This window comes from Alosa sapidissima, chromosome 14, assembly GCF_018492685.1.
Source record: "Alosa sapidissima isolate fAloSap1 chromosome 14, fAloSap1.pri, whole genome shotgun sequence".
NCBI classification, from domain to species: domain Eukaryota; kingdom Metazoa; phylum Chordata; class Actinopteri; order Clupeiformes; family Clupeidae; genus Alosa; species Alosa sapidissima.
The window spans coordinates 16,712,240-16,731,492 of NC_055970.1; the positions used below are offsets into that span (position 1 = coordinate 16,712,240).

Consider the following 19,253-nt stretch of genomic DNA (forward strand, 5'->3'; position numbering starts at 1 on the left):
GTTAAAGCATTAGAACTCTCCTGCCATGTGCTGTTTGTAAGCGGGGGAGGCTTGTCTGATGTTTGGGAAGTCAGATTGAGTTATAGGCAGCTACAGCATGACCTAGTTAATGAGAGATTGATTTCATTAGGGCATCAAAGATGTTTTTCCTGCCCACACTAGTCTTGAGTCAGCGGCATGACTGAGGGTAATTGCAACTGTCTGGCGCGATGTTTGATGTCATGATGTTGGCCAATTACTATACATGCCTGATGGAGCTCGTCCAGCTTGCACCATGAGTAGCCAGTTTCGGTGGTACACACACAAACACAGACACAAACACACAGACACACACACAGACACAGACACAGACACACACACACACAAAAACAGACAGAGAGACATACACACGCATAGGATAAGTCCAACCACAGGGAACCAGTGGGCAGGAACAGACCTGTTATGTTGACATCAGTTAAATGGTGTAAGAAAAGGCTGTGTTTTCTTTCTGTCTGATCCTAATAAAAGCAGAAAATATACATTAAGCGGTGCCCACCGGGTCATAGATCATCATCCCCTGGCAGAGCACTGTGGGATTGGACCGCAGCGCCGCCTCCCCCGGGACCCGTGGTAGCGCTGGCGCACGGGACAGCTGGACCCCAGGCCCGGCCCCTCACCAAAACAAGCCCCACTGCTCGCCAGCCCACCCAGGTCAACACCCCGTACCAGCCTGCCTGTGGGACGCCAGCAGCCCTCCACCTATCCTGTTTTGCAGAGGAGAGGCCAACTGACTAACTGACAGTTAGGGAGGGCAGTAGCTTCACTCAGGACACACAGACCAATGGCAAGCCTCAGCTCTACCTAGGAGTGGGAATAAGCTCCAGGGACTAAGGCCCTTTTCCACAGGAGCTGGTGACACCACACTTCCATAGTACAGTACGAGGCGTCAGGGTGAGGGATAGGGTTGACCTAGGGTTAGGGATAGGGTTACCCTAAGATTAACTAGGGTTAGGGCTACCACAGGGTTACTCCAGCCAAGGCCCTTTTCCACAGGAGCTAATGACACCACTCTGGCCCACTGACAGCAGGCTTACAGAGGAACAGTACAGTAAGGGTTAGGGTAATCAGTTACCACAGACCAAGGCCCTTTTCCACAGGAGCTGATGACACCAGCAGGCTGACAGAGGAACAGTGCAAGCCATCAGGGTGTGGGTGTGGGTGTGGGTTAGGGTTACAATATGATTACCACAGAGTTCCCCTAACCAAGGCTCTTTTCTACAGGAGCTGATGAGATGACACCACTCTGGCTCTACAGCAGGCTGTCAAAGGAACAGTGCGGACCGCCAACAACAAAGGAGGGCTGGGCTCATTTCCTGAATGTAATCCTTGGAGAGAAACAGGTTTTTTTGACCTTTTCAAAAGAGGCTAAATGCTTTCAACAGTCCCAACAGGGCACTAGATATCATATAAATCATATGTCAATAAAGACAGAATAAGAAATAAGAAATGTTCCATTAATGTCACAGAAGGCTGTCAGTAATGAAGTTATTTATGCTAACTTGACTGTCAGTACACACTACTCACCGCAGCATCCATCTTTAGAGAGATGAAGGAAAAGAACACAAGCTTAGTAGCTGCCCTGACTGCACTGCAATTCTGCACACTGGGAGTGCAAATGCCTCTATTAGTCAAGCAGTTACAGGGAGTCCACAGATCAGACAAGGGAATCACATACACTTACAAAAACACACAAACACGCTCACTCGCACACACAAACACACAGACACACACACACAAACACACACACACAGGAAGTGCATTCTTTCCTCTCTTCGTCATAGTCCGCCCCAGGTCCCCTGCTGCTGTTTGTTTAAACTGTCCTCTTGATTTCTGGAGATTAGCATTTCACAAATACCCGCTCGCTAACGACCCGTCGCTGGCCCCGCAGGGTTCCGTGACCGCCCGAGGGCCCCTGGGGACCTGTCCGTCTTATCCACCCCGGTCCGGTGGCTTGGGACAGGCCCCTGGCACAGTGCTGACCCACTTCTGCGTCCCAGCGGGCAAGCAGGCAGGCGGACCCTCGCAGGGGGCAGGGAAGGAGTTTCGCTTTCGCCCGCGGACTGGGCACAGGAGCAGAGGAGGGTGCGGCCGCTTGGGGAAAGATGGTTTCTCCTGATTGATTTAGCAGCTCCATGTGTGTGTGTGTGTGTGTGTGTGTGTGTGTGTGTGTGTGTGTGTGTGTGTGTGTGTGTGCGTCTACTGTACTACTGTGAGGGGAAAACCACAGCGAAAGGCTGCTATTAGCAGGCTGGTTGGGCGGATGACAAGCGCTGCGGACAGCGAACCCAGCCTGCCATACGGGCATCTGCAGAGCCAAAAAATGCACTGGCAGCTCCGCGGTGATCCCCCATGCATCCTGGTAAATATGCCATTGAAGATTTTGGGCTGTCCCTAATTTATCGCTTGGGAGTTGTGGCTGACCCTCTCGTCCAGAGCAAGACTGCGATTATGACTAAGTAAAAAAAAAAAAATAACGGAACTCAATTCAGAGAAGAGGCAGGGCGCAAAAACAGTGGAACCACAGCTCCAGTGAGCTCCATCATTCACAGGGGGAAAAGGCTCTGTGGCCCGGAGACGAAGCGCTGCTCTCAGCAGAGACAGATGCTGTTTGTACGGGCTCTGAGTGAGTGCAGGAACAAAGGGAAGTGCCACTGGCCATTAGTGCTAACTGAGGAGGAGGAGGATTATTGGGAACATCTGCTGTAACTCTAGACAGGAATAGCTGCTCGCGGTGGCCACTGTGCTCCATAAGCACCCAGCATTCTGGGAGGTGATTTGACCATTTATGGCTATGAGCCGCAGTCTGCTCCAGCAAAGTGCAGCTTCAATTTATAAATAGCACCCACAATTTAGCCTATGTACTGTATGTTCCGAAATTTAAATCGACTGCTCAGTGGGTATTCATGGTAACAATGGCCAGATCACACACAGATGTGTTCTCTCTTTTCCTCGGACAGAAGAGGGGACAGAAGAGAAACACTGGTCAACGGGACTCCAAACAGACAGTTCTTTAGAGACGGCACAATGCACAGCTACATGTATGTCTTATTTCGGAGAGTGGAGGCACTTGCAGTATCATGGTGAAGGTTTCATTTCGGCTGTAGAGAATAGGCATTCATACATAGGCCTATATTAATCCAAACATATAGGACTGTGTAAAACCAACACAACATGTCTTTGCTGGACTTCTGTCATTCACTCTGTCATTCTGTCATGCACTGTCTTCATACTATCCCACAATTCCCAGCTTTTGAATCGTAGGCAAAATGAGATGTGACGAATTCAAACAAAGATCATCATGTTTGCACCACCACATATCAGAGACGACCACAAAGATAACCACACACTTGTACTTGAGTTTTTCGACCACACACTTACAGTATACTTGAGTTTTTCGCCACAAAGATGACCACAAATTCAAACCTGAGTTTTTCGGCCACAAAGGTGACCACACATTCGTACCTGAGTTTTTCGGCCACAAAGATGACCCTGCGCTCCAGCAGCAGGGAGGCGAAGACGCGCACCACCTGCCTCGCACTCAGGCAGCTGAACAAGCTGTCAAAGTCCACGTGCTCCAGACGAGAGTCCATCGGCCGCCGCAACTCAATCACCTGCAGACACACACACACAGACACACACACACACACACACACACACACACACAGACACACACACACACTTGTGAATATACAAATATCACTCTGAGCTTTCCCATTCAGACTTGAGTCCGTAGGGTCAGAAAGCTGCTCAACCAAAACCATCTCCAGTGAAATGTGTGACTGTGAGGGGTGTGGTATAAGCCTCCTGTATAAGGTGTATTCTGACCTCATTCCCTGCTCCAGGCAGGAAGGTCTTGACCTTGATAGTTTTCCCGGGTGCGGGGAAGGGCGACTCCATCAGGCTCCTCATGAAGGGGTAGACCAGAGCGGCCGAGATGCCACGACGCCGCTCGACCTCATCCAGGATCTGCCCCGCACACAGAGGGGGCAAGAAGGGGAGATTGGGAGGTCACCATCATCTACTAGTACAGTACTACACATCTAGCCACTCAGAATGGAAGCAGTGGAATACCCACTATATCACAGGAGGGACTTGAGTTAGGTTTCGCCAGACAGACAGATCTTTTGTCACACATACTGAAGTAGTTATAAGCTACTGAATGAAAGCTCCCCCACTTTCTCACTTTTACACACACACACACACACACACACACACACACACACACACGCACAAATGTACACACACACATACACACACACAAACAGACACAATTTCAGGTTGGTTCTTGGTGTCTTGCATCCTAATGGTGTTAGCTGCTAAATCAGGGGGTCAGAGAGGCTGTGTGTGTGTGTGTGTGTGTGTGTGTGTGTGTGTGTGTGTGTGTGTGTGTGTGTGTGTGTGAGAGAGAGAGAGAGAGTGCTGGATGGGGTGAGGTGTGCCGACACACCACAGGAAAATCCCACCCTGCTCACCATTCAGCTGAGAGTATGTGAATATGTTGGTGTGTGTGTGTGTGTGTGTGTGTGTGTGTGTGTTAAGGCCCTGACGTCTGGAAAGGTAATTGGAGAGAAAATTCACATTACGGGTCACATGATATCATCTTCCCTTTATTCCAGTCCATTCCATTCCCCTCCACTCAGTTCAACCTCTCTCTCTTTCTCTCTCTCTCTCCCTTTCCTCTTTTTTTCTAGCACATTCTCATTCTCTCTCATACACACTATCCATCTCACACACACACACACACACACACTTACACACATGCTGCGCCAGTGAAATGAGAACCCTCCAAAAACGCCCCTGTTCTGTCATGTTAATTAGGGAAGGTTTTCAAAGGCTTTAAGAAAAGAATGTCTCTTTCGTCCATTTCAGATCACTTTTCTCATCTCTCCTCTTTCACAGGCCCTTAAAATGAGGAGGCCAGCACAACAAAGGCAGGCCGTCGAGCTGGACTTGCAAATCTCAGTGTAAAATATCAGCCTCACATTTCTTTTTTTCATCTGCTGGGTTTCATCTTCCCTCGTATAATCAATTTTCCTCCCTCTTCGTTTCTAATTTTCTCTCAAGACAGACTGTAAATCACTCTCACTCCCTCTCCTCTGCCATTTTCTTTTATTACTCTCACAGTCTCTTCTTTCTCTCTCTCTCTCTCTCTCTCTCTCTCTCTCTCTCTCTCTCTCCATCCTCTGGGTGTGCTTGCCTGTCATGAGAGAGTGCGCTGTGCTCTTCCCAAAGCCGGCTCCGTGGAGGCAAAGCCACAAACTTTGCTCCGCTCAGGAGCACAAAGGCCTCTCTGTTGCCTGTTCCAACCAGCAAGGTGTAAGTGAAGGAGACAATTAGTGTGGAGAATCATAGTAAAGTGTGTTGTTGTAGTCCTTTAAAGGGCTTTATGGTCAAAGACTTGGACAATGGGCCTCTGGCTACCACCACTGGCAAGACTTCAGTAAGACCCAGCGCACCATCATATTCCCACCCTTCCCTTCTCCACCCCTATCTCCTCCCTCTCTAGCTGAAGGATCTAGGCGGTGATAACATGTGGCGGCATCGCCGTGCCGAAGCCAGGAAGGCGTGCCAGCATGGTAACGGTAAGAGACAGGTAAGAGACTGGGAGATGAGCTCACCTTGGAGAACAGGTCGAAACAGCCCAGCCTGCTGATGACGCAGTAGACCTCTGGCAGGCGAGGCCCCTTTCCGCTCGGCTGCACAGGGAGAGATGGAGAGAGGGAGAGAGGGAGTGAGAGAGGAATAATGAGGCACACCTCTGACTCTGGGAAAGTCCAGGGGCCATTGTGGCAAGACAGACACTTCACAAGATATGTCACAAGGCACAGGTGTGTGTCCTAATCCTGAGTGACGACATGAGCCGAGTGAAGGACACACTCGTCTGTGACTCATGCGCCTCCGAAATCAGTCCACAGACATAGGTGAAAGGTGCTGAATGGTTTCTGCATTAGTACGGCTACAATTTCACTTCATATTTCGCTTAAGGTTTTCTTTTGAAAGTAGTGGGTGATGACTGTCAGTCATCAGGTATACTGATGAAATAATCCTATTAAAAAATGACTGATAGCATGTAGCAACTGTTTTCAATAAGAGCTTCTAAACTATAAACACATTTTTTTTCTGCTGTAGCCTAACTTAGAAAGATAATAATCTGTTTGCAGCCTTATGCATGTGAAGGCTTCAAATCCGTTGGGACACTTCCCACTGTTAACTAAACACAGGTGCACACAGAGCATTAATGATTAACCACGTTCTGCCCACTAAACAATCACAGACCTTGCAGAGTGCACACACACACAGACACACACACATTCAGACATGTTCACACACAACTACACTGGCACAGGCAAATGCATGAGTGCACACACACTCACACATTCTCATTCTCTCATTCTCTCTCTCTCTCTCTCTCTCTCACACACACACACACACTCACAAACTCTCATTCTCTCTCACTCTCTCACACACATCTCAGACACACACACACACACACACACACACACACACACACACACACACACACACACACACACACACACAATACCCAATCCACTTGTCCATATTAGGTATGCAATTTTCTTCCACTGCTTTTTCCAAATGGATGATTAAATCAAGCATGCGGAGCTTGGTTAAAATCCTTAGGAATGCTCTCCACATGCCAGCCCTTGGACTTCCTCCAGGCAAGGAGCAGCGCAGCACAGCACAGCGCAGTGAGTAGTGAGCGGACAGAGGAGTGCAGGCGCCCTCTCACTCCCTCACTCTCCCCAGTCATCAGGAAAGCTATTTAATACCTTCCAGCGCCAACGAGCCAGGCTAGGCTACACCAGAGCACTGCAGCACCCTCCACCAAACCTTCCCCACACACACACACTCTGTCATAGCCAGAGAACACTACAGACAACCGTATCAAAATACACACTATACAACACAAAGGGGCCGTGTACACACTTTAAAAATGGGCACACGCAGGACGACAGAGAGAGAGGGAGAGAGAGAGAGAGAGAGAGACAGATGAAGCTGAGGCCTTCTCTTTTTTGTCATGCTGCAGAACATAATACCATACAGGAGAGGAGTGAACCCAGAGCTTGCCAAAAGCACGGATTTGACATTTGAGAAAGGGGGAAAAAAAAGAAAAACTTCAAAAGCCAGACAAAATATAGAGCAGAGTTTCATTCTCCACATAACAAACATGTCATGGTTTCTTTTCTTCCAGTCTTTTCCCTGAGAAAGTCTCATTAAAACAAGAGTTGTGTTTACAAGCAGTCCCCATCCCCCATCCCCCGCCCACCCCTTGGACCAGGGGACGAAATAACCAAACTCCTTCTCTTGCACGCAGACGGCTGGTCAGCCATTAAAACCCCATTTACATTCACCCTCTCGCTCTGTAATTAACACACCAGCACCTCTGTGATGCAACCTGTGGGGTTGGACACGGAAAAGACAACCAACGCATGTTAGGGGCCATTACACAAGCACGGCTAAAGCATGTTTGGGGCCATCAAACTTCCCTCCCTCCCTCACCCTCACCCCACCCTGCAGTGATGACGGTGACCAAGTCAGTAGACTTACCAAGAGACGCCTGCAGTAGCCAAACCGCCGGCTGCCATCCTCTCCAGTGAGCATGAAGGAGAAGGTCTCACTGTAAAAAAAAAGACACACACACACACACACACACACACACACACGCACGCACGCACAGAAACACACACACACGTAAACACACACAATTACTTAATCACACACTAGCATTGAGATCATCAGAGCAGTGATCAAAGCTCCTGCCCTGGGAGGCCATGTTCCCTCCGCTCGGTTAATGAGAGCAGCGTGGCTCAGCCCAGGGAGATACAGCATCCTCCCACAGCTGAAATAACACATGAGCCACCCCACTCACGCCGGTCAACTCGCCTGCCTGATGTCATGCCATCTCTGATGTTGACCTACCGCATTGAATGACATGACACCCTATGATGTCCCACAGCACTAATTTATTTACATTCAAGTTCATTTGAAGCTTTTCTCTTCTCATCTGTGCCCGCACAAGACAGTATCTCTGTCTTGATCCTCAGTGTCACTTGCTATGATTTCAAGCAAAGTTGATTTCCACAAAGAACATCTTTTTTTGCCATTTCGGCACTTTGGCACTTGCATGACTGCAGTGCGTATGGCGCGACACATTAGCTTTCCCTCAGTCTGATTGAAGCCTAAAGTGATGAGGCCCTGCTCTGAGGGAGCCCTGAGGTACCCCTGGTTCCTGGCCCCCAGCACTGAGGCACTGGCTGTTCATTCCTCACACTCCACTTGTGAGTTATTAGGCGGAGACAATTACACACAGGTGGAGCCTTCCTGGAAGGTCCGGGCCGAGGTTGGGGCCGAGCTGGAAACGTGTTCCGCTGCCCCGAGGCATTTCCTGAGTGCCGGCTAACCTGTGCGTGTGTAAATCCAATGTAAACCAAATGCTCAATGTAAATTCCTTTCAGATATGACGGAAACAAATTGGGTTGGTTAATAGCTATGGGGGCCTGTGTGTGTCCCGGCTCAGGAAGCGCTCCATCTGAGGGCTGGGAGTGGGAAGAAGTCTGGATGACTTCTGGATGAGGGATGGAGGGTGGGGGTGGGGGGTGAGGGAATGAGGGAGAGAGACGTGGAGGGAGAGAGGGAGGGAGGGAGGGAGAGAGAGAGAGAGGGTAAGTAGAGAGGCTGAGGGGTCACTGAGTGTGTGTTGAGTTCTGTTCTCTCTACCTGCTGTATTCGGCCACAGGAGTCCAGTCTTTGGCATCTGGGAAGCAGAACTGAGGGATGGCTTTGAGTCTCTGCTCAGCCTCCCGCATCTGCTTGGTGGGCCTCTCTAGCTGTGAGAGGAGAGAGAGAGAGAGACAAAGAGAGGGAGAGAGAGGGAGAGAGAGAGAGAGAGAGAGAGGGAAAGAGAGAGAGGAAGAGAGGGAGAGAGAGAGAGATAGCATGTCAGGGCAGAGTTGATGGGTTTGGAGCTGGAGGTCTTCACCTCTTGCTCTTCCAGCATGTATAGAGGTTTATAGAGGTTCTCTGTGTGTCTTTCCATGTTGCCCAAGGACGGCTCCATTGGTGAGGGTAGGGCTTTATAAATATCCTGCTCCTCTTCCAACCGCTCATTCATGGCTCAGATAAGACCACAAACCTCTCTTTCCCACCGCAGAACAAACACACACTCTCTCCACTGTCTGTCCTTTCCTGGCTCGAAGACGTCATTGGGCCCGACCTCCTGTTGGCCGGACACCGACATACCTCGGCCTCCCCCGGGGCTCAATCGCTTAACCAAATCTTGAATAACTTAAAAAGCCATCTCTGAGTAACTAAACACTTAACTGCCATGGCAACGGTTTCCTGGTTACAGCACTTAATGACAATAAGTCACCACCCACAACCCTCCCAGCCCCCCTAACCCCACCCCACCTCTGCCCTAAATAGGATGGCAGAGAACGGTCACAGTGCTATCATCAGATCTGAGCTTTGAGCAGTGCATGCATAATGACAGCCAGAGAATGACACAAGCTCTTTCAGCCTCACTAGAACATGGCCTTTTTCACCCACCGCGGGACCAATTTTAACTCTCACTGACGTCGGGCCAGCATCAGCAAGGGTCATTAACAACCATAAATCAAAAGCCACTCAGCTTTTTCTACAGTTCAGTGGGAGCTAGTAATAATTCACTCCAAAATAAAAAGGACCAGGGCTCTATATGTTGCCCTGACCCTATTTATAGACCTGAGAGAGAAATTAAAATAGTTCTGTATACACCATGGACTGATTTCCCAGACGAGAAACAGACCTGGTTAGAAAAAACAAACAACATTTACAGGGTCTTGGTTTAAATGATGATGATTAGCCTCAGAAAGAACCCCTGTTGGTTAGAGAGTCTAAGCCTGCCCCAGTCGATCCGCAACTCCTTCAGCTATCAATTGTGGAGCGCGATGGTGCTCACCTTGGGGAACTGGTAGGTAACCTCAGGGGTGTAGGAGTTCTTGGTGGGCTTCTTCTTGAGGGAGACCACCACAAAGTACTCAAACAGCTCCCGCTCCTGCCACTCCAAGAGCTGCAGCTCCAGGGTGCGATAGCTGGGAGCCCGCCGCAGCATGGACTGGAGCTTCAGAAGCCTCTGCGTGTGTGCTGAGAGACACAGGAACAGCATCACACACATACACACACACACACACACACACACAGCTGATCATCTTGGACCACAACTGTTCTCTGACTCCAGAATCCAGTCAAATCCAGTTCTCATTTTTCAACAACATTCATCTAATGTTACCATTACAAACTACAAAATCAAGCTCATATTACCTTCATATGACATGTAAACAATACTCACAAGGAAATCTAAAAAAGCTGAATTCAAGTTATTTGCCTAAATTAGTCTTTGGAATTCTCTCTTGGCTAAAACATCTCCCATAACTCTGGCCTGTGAGATAGCTAAATATCCCAGGGTCATGACTTTGCAGACTGTAGCTTTACAAGAACAAGGATGGCAGTGAGCGACCTTTGAGTGACATGGGCTAACTTCTCACCTTTAAACCTGTCGTCAGAGTCGCTCTCACTCTCACTATTGTCATCTGTTTAGAGAGAGAGAAAGAGAGAAACAGAGAGAGAGAAAGAAAGAGAGGGAGAATGACAGAGGCAGAAGAGGCGTGAGGCACTTGCTCAAACACAGAGGTCATCAACATAAACCTGATGAATTCCATCCTCAGCCCAGGGCTGTGGCTAGACCGCATACCTCTCAGAGATGAAGTTTCAATGTTGGACAGGGTGAGCTTCTTGAGCCGCTTCTTGCCTCTCTTGGTCGAGTAGATGGAGTTGATCCTCTGGACCAACTGTGGGAGACACGCCACAAGCTCAGCTAAAAGCCCCATGCACTGGGAAGTTGACGACATCAATTGAATCCAGAGTCATTTACAATAACAAACGATTGTGAGAGAGCTAATAAAACTGCTTGCATTCTAAAGAAATGACTTCTCCAGCTGGCATCAGAGGAATGGCTTCCAGAAGTGTGCTTTTGATCACAACGAGGAAGTGGGTTGGATTTCATTAAAACTCACTCATGTGTGGTTCAAAAGCCATGACCTTTTACGAAGATATGACGTTTAAAAGAAAGAAAGTTAAACAGTTAACTGATGGCTGCATTCCACAGTTATCCTTAAGGGCTAGAGTACACTTGTGTGAGTGAGCTCTCTTACTGTAGATTTTAACAGAGGAAACAAATGAGTTCCTTTTGACTCATATAAACAGGTATTTATCAACAGGAAACACAAGAGTAACTCAAGGACAGAGAGATAATCAGTTTTGTTCTGTTGAGGACATCAAAGGGTGAGGAAAATATTGTACTGGCATTGAAGCCCAGACTTTACTTTTACAAAGTACCTGGTTGAAAAAGGAGATGTATCCTTCCTTGTGGTTTACTTTATAGAAAAGATTTCTCCTTTTCCTTGCCATGTACTCTACTCTATCATAAGCTCTAGGCTTTTCACATTTATCATGATACACCAGCTTTGTCTCCTCTGCTGAGCATGGGGAGCAGCAAGATCGGCCCGGGTTTAAAACCCCAACCCCCCATTGCCAATCCCTAACATTTTGGACAACAGCATCTGTTAACTTCCTCAGGCTTTCGTCTACTTGCACATCTGTTTGAAAGTGGCTGTTACCTTGGGTACCCTTCTGTGTCTGCGAGAGGTCAGCGTGTCGCTGGCAGTGCTCAGGGTGTCGTCGAGCAGGCCACAGGAGGAGGTCGACACACTCAACTGCGGCAGGAGCAGCATGTCATCGTGGCTGTGCCGCTTGGCCAGCCGGGACGTCCGGTGGCTCTTCCTGTCTGTAGGCCCAGGCAACCGCAACGACTGACTGCTCGGTTTAGAGGGCAGCTGGGGAAGACCAATGCACTGGCTGCGTTAGACAATGGCGTTCATGACACTCATAAAGAACATTTGTTTACTGTCTCCATTCTGTGCCAGGGATAACCATCAGTGTGTGGAGAAGAACAAATGATGTTCATTCACATGGTGAGACATGTTTGTCTGTTATAAGTCAAAGCTCACTGAATATTTAAACCCATGAAAATAAGCTGGGGTCCTAACTCAGAGAAATCCTCTGGCCCAAGTATCAACATTCACCAGACTGTTTTAATTACCTGAGGAGGAGAATTCAGCTTCCGATCCTGAGAGGACCATAAATGGTTCAGTGACCCTCGAGACTTCCGACCCAAAATCCGTCCTTTCAGGTCCACGTCCTCATACGGGTTCTCCCGCATAGATTCTGAGTAGGACAGAGAAAAACGCAGGTCAGGGTCCTGCCAGAAACCAACGGCCAAAAAAGTTTACTCAAGGAGGAAGGAGGAAAATGCCTTGTTAGGGGCTGAGTGGTAGAAAGAGAGAGAGAGAGGGAAAGACAGAACTGTGCAGTAGGCACAGCTAGAGAGAGAGAGAGTGAAAGAGAGAGAGAGCGGAGAGGGTGAAGGGGGGGGGGGGGGGTGAGAGAGGCACCCTTCGGGGGCAGAATGCGATGAGTCATTTCGGCAGTGTTCTGGAGAAGTCTCTCGGCCGGGCTGGCTCAATAAACGCTCGGCTCTATTGTCTCTGAAAACAGTTTCTGTTGGAGCGGAGCACCCTGGCTGCTCCGAGTCTGCAGGTCTTCAGGTCACTGATGAGTCACTGGCCGAGCATGCCGGCAGTTTACGGCGGAGGAGGCTTCTTCTCTGATACCGCTGCAGCCTTTCTCACAATATATCCACGGGAATGTCATGATGTCATTCTGTTGCCTCACAAAATTACCGGCAAAACTTAAGAGCCTTCCCAGAAACGCGCAGGAGTTCAGATTTAATCCAAAACCAACAGCAGAAAACTACCAAAAGCCAACCAGGCAGTTGTCAAAAGCAAGAGCCACGTGTGACCAAACAAACAACCCCAGTCTGAAACAACCATTTCCCTAAGGACAAATGTATGTCCCTATAGGCATGTTATGGTGTACACACATCAGACGACAGGAAACGGCCACAGGGATACCCATACATATCTAGCACTGGCTGTGCTTGGGAAGTGACCAGATTGTATAAGACCTTGTGTAACATTGCAGGCCATGTCCATCTTGACATGCGCTCAGCTTGTGAGGGTGTTTTTTTTCAAAGGGGTCCTGAGGGTTATGAGAACTTGGGCAGAGCAGCACGTCGCCTCAGCAGAAACGCCTGAGGACACACACACACGCACATGTACACACACACACACACACATAATTGCACACACGCACACACACACACACACACGAGCTGGAAAAAACTGCACACCAACACCACATACGCTACTTCATCTTGGCATGCAAGGCGTCAAGTCAACCGCCTCCAGCCTCAAAAGCTTTTCCTCGTTAAAAAGGAGGTAAATTACACAGCCCTGGGTTCTGTGTGTACAACTGTACAGTGGTAGTGGTCAGCAGAGTGGGGCTCTGTGGGGACCTGAGTGCTACAATCACAGGGCAGGGCTGACCCCTGAGTGCTCCTCAGGCCTCGGGGATAAAGACTGTAGGGTAATGAGGGCGTGCTGGGGAAATGACAGGTCTGCTAGGCCTACTGCTGATGTGCTGCTGCAAGGTACTAATCAGCCACACTGCTTACAGAAAGCCCAATAACACTGGGCCAGAGAGATGGAGGGAGGGTGAGAGAGAAAGAGAGAGAGAAAAAGAGAGAGAGAGAGAGAGAGAGAGAGAGAGAGAGAGAGAGAGAGAGATTGAGGGAGAGAGAGAGGGGGAGAGAGAGAGGAAGGGAGAAATAGAGAGATTGGGAGGGCACACCTTACTGGCAAACTACCATGCATTGAATAACTCACCCCACACACGCACACACAGACACACACACACAGACACACAGATACACACACACATGGACACAGTGATTGCGCCTTTGTTTATACAACAAGCTTTCAAAGCGAGAGGACACAGAGTACAGACTGTGTGTTCAGACAATGTTGGCATCATATTCCTGCGCCAATAACATGTGGCCACGGAGGGACCTCCACTTCCCTGACATTACAGTGGTACAGCTCCTTCATGTGGCCGAGGGAACGTTCTCCTGCTGCACGGGCCGTGTGTCGTGTAAACATTCAGTGGCACCACTAAATCACATTATACATCTGGGCCTAAATGACATGGGCAGGTTTAAAGCCACATCGCTCAGCCCAGCGAGCACATTCTGCTAATTTTGGCTTAGGATCTTCCGTCAGCTCGGAGCGCCTTTCATTTGGAAGTGGGCGTGGGGGGGTGGGGGCAGTGTGTGTGTGTGTGTGTGTGTGTGTGTGGGGGGGGTGGGGGGGGGGTGGTTGGGTCCAAGCTGGAAGTCACCTTGTTTGAGTCTGCAGATTTATTTCTGCGTGGCACAGACAGAGCTTTTCCAAAATAATACCACTACAAAAAAAAAGACAAAAAAAGATACTCCAAAAAGTCTAAAAAGAGAGTCGAGAGTCACGCAGTTCTGTCTCCAGCAGCAGGCGCGCTGCTTGATTGTCCCTGACGTTTCCTGTTGCCCTTGTCAGCGCTTCCCTGCTCCGCTAGCTGGCCCCGGCAGGAGGCACCGCTCCCCAGATTCCAGAACACACACAGCCACACGCCTCTCTGCTGACAACTTACTGAGCAAACAGCTCATCTCGACCGCCTCACACACACACACACACACCCCATGTAAACACCCTCTGAAGCGTCATGTCAGCGGGGCCATATCTCATCCAGGCTGTGTGTACCAACCCACCACGCCTACAGCACCACTAATCACTCTAAGGCCCAACAGCGGAGCCCTGGCTGCAGACTCCAGCCCGAGAGTAGGGGCAGGGGCAGGGACAGGGGCAGTTACAGGGGCAGGGGCAGTTAGCAGGGGCAGGGGCAGGGGCTCGAGTGTGTGGGTGCGCTCCACGCTGAAACATGAAGTGGAACGACAGCAGAAACATGGCTTATCTCCCAACAAATGTGGCTGCCTTTTAAAAGGGAACATATGACCTGCAAAACCGCAGCTTTGGTGGTGCAGGAAGCCGGCGCTGCAGCGAGCCTCCATCGGGGCCAGCTATTCCAAACCGGAGCGGAATGGCCGGGGACAGGCGCCCAGAACACAGAGGCAATACATTTCCCTGGAACTAATCAGCATTCCCTCAAACGCTCCACCGCAACGCCATCCACACACACACACACACACACACACACACACACACACAAACACACACACAGATACACACACACACACACACACACACACACACACACACACACAGACACACACAGACACACACACACACACACAGACACATACACACACAAAGACATAGACACACACACACAGACACACACAGACACACACACTGGAGGTGTTTGGAGAACAAAGGAGGCTTTGTCGGGGTGCATAGTGGAGTCACCCTTGTCCCTCCTCTGCTGTGGACTGATGCACCGCTTGGAACGGCGGGTAAGTAGTGTCCCAGAGACAGAACTTTAGTCTCAGCAACAACAACAACAACAACAATAATATGCTGAGAGACAGTGGGCCTCTGTCACTCTGGCTCATTAGGGAAAAGCTCCTGACCCCACTGATGAGAAGTCAGCAAACACTTCTCTCTCTGATTTGCTCCAAAATAAAGAGGCTCATCTAGATGACTAGATGACAAATTCCCCCTCACACACACACACACACACACACACACAAACACACAGGCTCATCTGACTATATGACAAACCCCCCCCCCCTCCCAGCCGAGCGCTTTATTAGCTCTGGCGTCCAAACCCCTTCAGCCAGACCAGGATTTACAGCTGGCCTGGGGGGCTTGCCTATGTGTGTGTGTGTGTGTGTGTGTGTGCGTGCGTGTGTGTGTGTGTGTATGTGTGTGAGGGCAGGCAGGCGTAGGTGGGGGCTTGACATGCAGGCCCATTGTTGACATGTGAGGCTCCTCTGGGTACCCGCTCCACACCGGCCACAGTTAATTTCCTACCAGGAAGGAATGTTGCACATAAAACTGTCCAGCCGAGCGTGCCAGCAGTCTGTCACCCTCCATGCGCAGAAACAAGCATTTGCACCGGCCACGCTGGAGCGGTCAGGACGACACTTTCTTTAACATCAGCTCAAGAGCGATGTAGAGGGACAGTTATTTCCTACATGGCTGCGCTGGACAGTCCAACAAGTGCTCCGCTAGATGTTCACACTACCAGACACCCTCTACTTTAGGACGGAACATCTCTGCTCTGCAGAGGATTATTTTCAGTAAAGTCTGAAAATAATAATAAAATAATAATAACATAAATATCACAGACAATTTCTTACTTTTTATTGCTTCATTTACTGTTTGCTTTGATTATGGATTCCATCCTGACTGCAGTGATCTCTCTCTCAGCCTACGTATAGAAACAGTAAACAATGCCAAGAAACCATAGCAAAAACAATAGCAAGAAAATAAATTGAACAGGCCGTATTCCCTCCTTCTGTTATTTTTTTACTTGACTAAAACAATATTGTTTTTGCGTATGCAAAACAAATGTTCTGCGGGTTCCAGGCATGTTTCAATTGGCTGACACAGGTTGTTGTCATAGGAAGAAGGTGCAGTATAAATTTTAAACTGTCTGTGGAATTCCTCTATTCCACTGGAGGTACATCCACCATCAGTGCCTCTAGGCAATTCAACTTTGTGGAACAGAATATGGATCCTTTTTGTGTAAACACACAAACAAAACAAATAAAACATGCTTGAATTAGTCATACTGAGTATATTTGTAGAAATCTGACTGACATGAGGAGAGCACAATGTCCTTATGCAGACACGAGCTACTTTAACTCTCAGAATTGAGAGCTTCTTGCCATTACTTGGTGTCCTGCCTGGCAGACTATTAGTTGCTGTTACATGTCGTTCTGAAGATCTGAAATTCCTCTCTACTCCTTGAAATTCCCTCTCAATGGACTCCTTACAGACACAACAGAGTCTTGTCATTCTTCGAGGTTTGGTCGTCTGTGCATGCATGCATGTGTGTGTGTGTGTATGTGTGTGTTGTGTGTGTGTCTTACCCACTATGTCCTCGTAGGCGTTTTCCTCTTGCGGGCTCTTGGAGCTGGGGCGACTGGGCGTGCCCGTGGAGGTCGTGCCGTTCTCGGTGGGAGAGGACGGGTAAGAGGAGGGTAAGCTGGCGGCATCCTCGGACTCAAACGACTCCCTGAGGAGGACACACACGGAATGAGGTGAGCGTGATACAGAAAGAGACGCGTAGAACCATACAATTACAACGGGAAACAGCAGTGAACTACACAAAATACCCCCCAACCCCATCCCCACTGCCCCCCCCAACCCCACTGCCCCCCCCCATCCCCACTGCCCCCACTGCCCCCATCCCCACTGCCCCCAACCCCCCCCCCCCATCCCCACTGCCCCCTCCCATCCCCATTGCCCCCCCCCAACCCCACTGCCCCCACCCCCACTGCCCCCAACCCCCCCCCCCCATCCCCACTGCCCCCAACCCCCCCCCCCCCCACACACACACACAAGCAGCAAATTTCAATGAGGACTCTGATGACGGGAAAGAGACCGACACAACGTGGACATGAACAAATGCCATAGCAACCCAATTGGGCTGACGTCAAAATGTGCTCTGATTGGCCCACGGTTTCCTGTTTATTTCCCCCTGAACAAAACATGTGCTGTTGGTCCTGCATCTGGCCATGGGAGTGTGTGTGTTGTGGCGTGTTTGTGCGTGTGTGCTTTTGTGTGTGTGTGTGTGTGTGTGTACAGTATGTGTGTGTATGTGTATGTGTGTGTGTGCGTCAGAGGCATCTCCCATATTAGCGCTGTGATATCATAGCCTGGTTCAGAGTCTGCCTGTGGCTTCCAAACAGTGGAGTCCACACCAGCCACAGGAATGTTAAACATGGACATGAGGCTCAGAGGACATTAAAGGATAGGATCCTCTGGCCGGTCTCCACGGGCAGACGTCGGCCTAAACAACCGCCTCTCTCAGGCACATCTAAACAGGCCACGAGAGCCATAAACAAACCCTGAGAGTCACCCTGGATGCCATGGGAACGCAAGGGTACACGCGGCACAGCGTGTTGCCAAGGAGACCTACAGGACGAGCATCCAGCTGGTCCACCGTTAGCAGGCCTCCGCCAGCGGGCGGTTATATGATAATCTTCTCAGAGGATTCGCACAGCGTGCGGAACAGTCATCAGAGCTGCAGCCAGAGCCCTCTCTCTCTCTCTCTTTCTTTCTTTCTCTCTCTCTCTCTCTCTCTCTCTCTCTCTCTATCTCTCTCTCTCTCGCTTCCTTCTCTGTGGCTTCAGTGGACGCCTGCTCAGATCGTGGCCCAACTTGGAGCTGTGTGAGAGGTGTGAGCCAACGCCTGGGACATCAAGGAGCCCACGTTTCATGTTTTTGAGCTGGAGCACGCGGGCCAGGTGCTGAGAGACGAGTCTAAATTTAATGTGGTGCTTCATCACTTCCTAGTGTACTGAGCGGAGATCTGTGGCAAGTCTCCCATGTCTCACTGACCAGAGCGTGGCAAACTGCCGTGGACAAATTAATTAAAGATGCCCACATGCTACAACCCAAGCAAATCCGGGTAAGCGGAGAACTATACGTGTTGGAAATTGGAGTACATCTCATTTCAAGTGGAACATATCCAGTCTGTATTCCCATCAAATGCATCAGATCCATTGAGGCTAGCTATACAACAAAAAACATGTTGCAATGACATGATATCCCTAATTGGATGCCAGAAGCAAAATAATTTAATATGGGAAAACATGGAATCCTTGGGAAAATGAAAATCAGACTGGATGCTGATCCCTGCACACTATCAAGCGCTAAACAAAGAGCAGACTGAGTGGAACCAAATCACTTAGTAACATTAGAGTCTGTGAAATCAGCAGAGCCAATCTACTGTACGTTACCCCTGCAGCCCGAGACACAAAAGCCAATAACTCAATCGCTGCAACAACATTAACAAAGCAAATGCTTCGCCTGTGATCCTGACCCTGGACAGCATTCTCACAACATGTCTCAGATGCTTCCACGTCCAACACAAATAAATGGTCGGACATTCCGAGGGAGCGCGCTCTCTCTCTCTCTCTCTCTCTCTCTCTCTCTCTCTCTCTGAAGGGATGAGGGACAGTTATTTCCTACATGGCTGCGCTGGACAGTCCAACAAGTGCTCCGCTAGATGTTCACACTACCAGACACTCTCTCTCT

At 49.5% G+C, this 19,253-nt stretch overlaps 1 protein-coding gene across 3 annotated transcripts in view; it reads right to left on the reverse strand.

Annotated features, from left to right (window-relative positions):
• Window positions 1-19,253, reverse strand: part of dennd2b (DENN domain containing 2B) — a 50,130-nt gene that overhangs the window by 9,296 nt on the left and 21,581 nt on the right. For 2 of the 3 annotated variants that reach the window (XM_042060758.1, XM_042060757.1), the window contains exons 4-14: window positions 17,081-17,226; window positions 12,197-12,321; window positions 11,715-11,930; window positions 10,790-10,886; window positions 10,584-10,628; window positions 9,998-10,182; window positions 8,779-8,888; window positions 7,609-7,678; window positions 5,658-5,735; window positions 3,865-4,005; window positions 3,502-3,650 (exon numbers count right to left, since the gene is read on the reverse strand). In XM_042060758.1, coding sequence (XP_041916692.1) covers window positions 3,502-3,650; window positions 3,865-4,005; window positions 5,658-5,735; window positions 7,609-7,678; window positions 8,779-8,888; window positions 9,998-10,182; window positions 10,584-10,628; window positions 10,790-10,886; window positions 11,715-11,930; window positions 12,197-12,321; window positions 17,081-17,226 — 1,362 coding nt within the window. Of the gene's footprint in view, window positions 1-1,692; window positions 3,392-3,449; window positions 3,651-3,864; window positions 4,006-5,657; window positions 5,736-7,608; window positions 7,679-8,778; window positions 8,889-9,997; window positions 10,183-10,583; window positions 10,629-10,789; window positions 10,887-11,714; window positions 11,931-12,196; window positions 12,322-17,080; window positions 17,227-19,253 lie in introns of those variants that run through there. The other variant, XM_042060759.1, reaches the window with a different exon arrangement.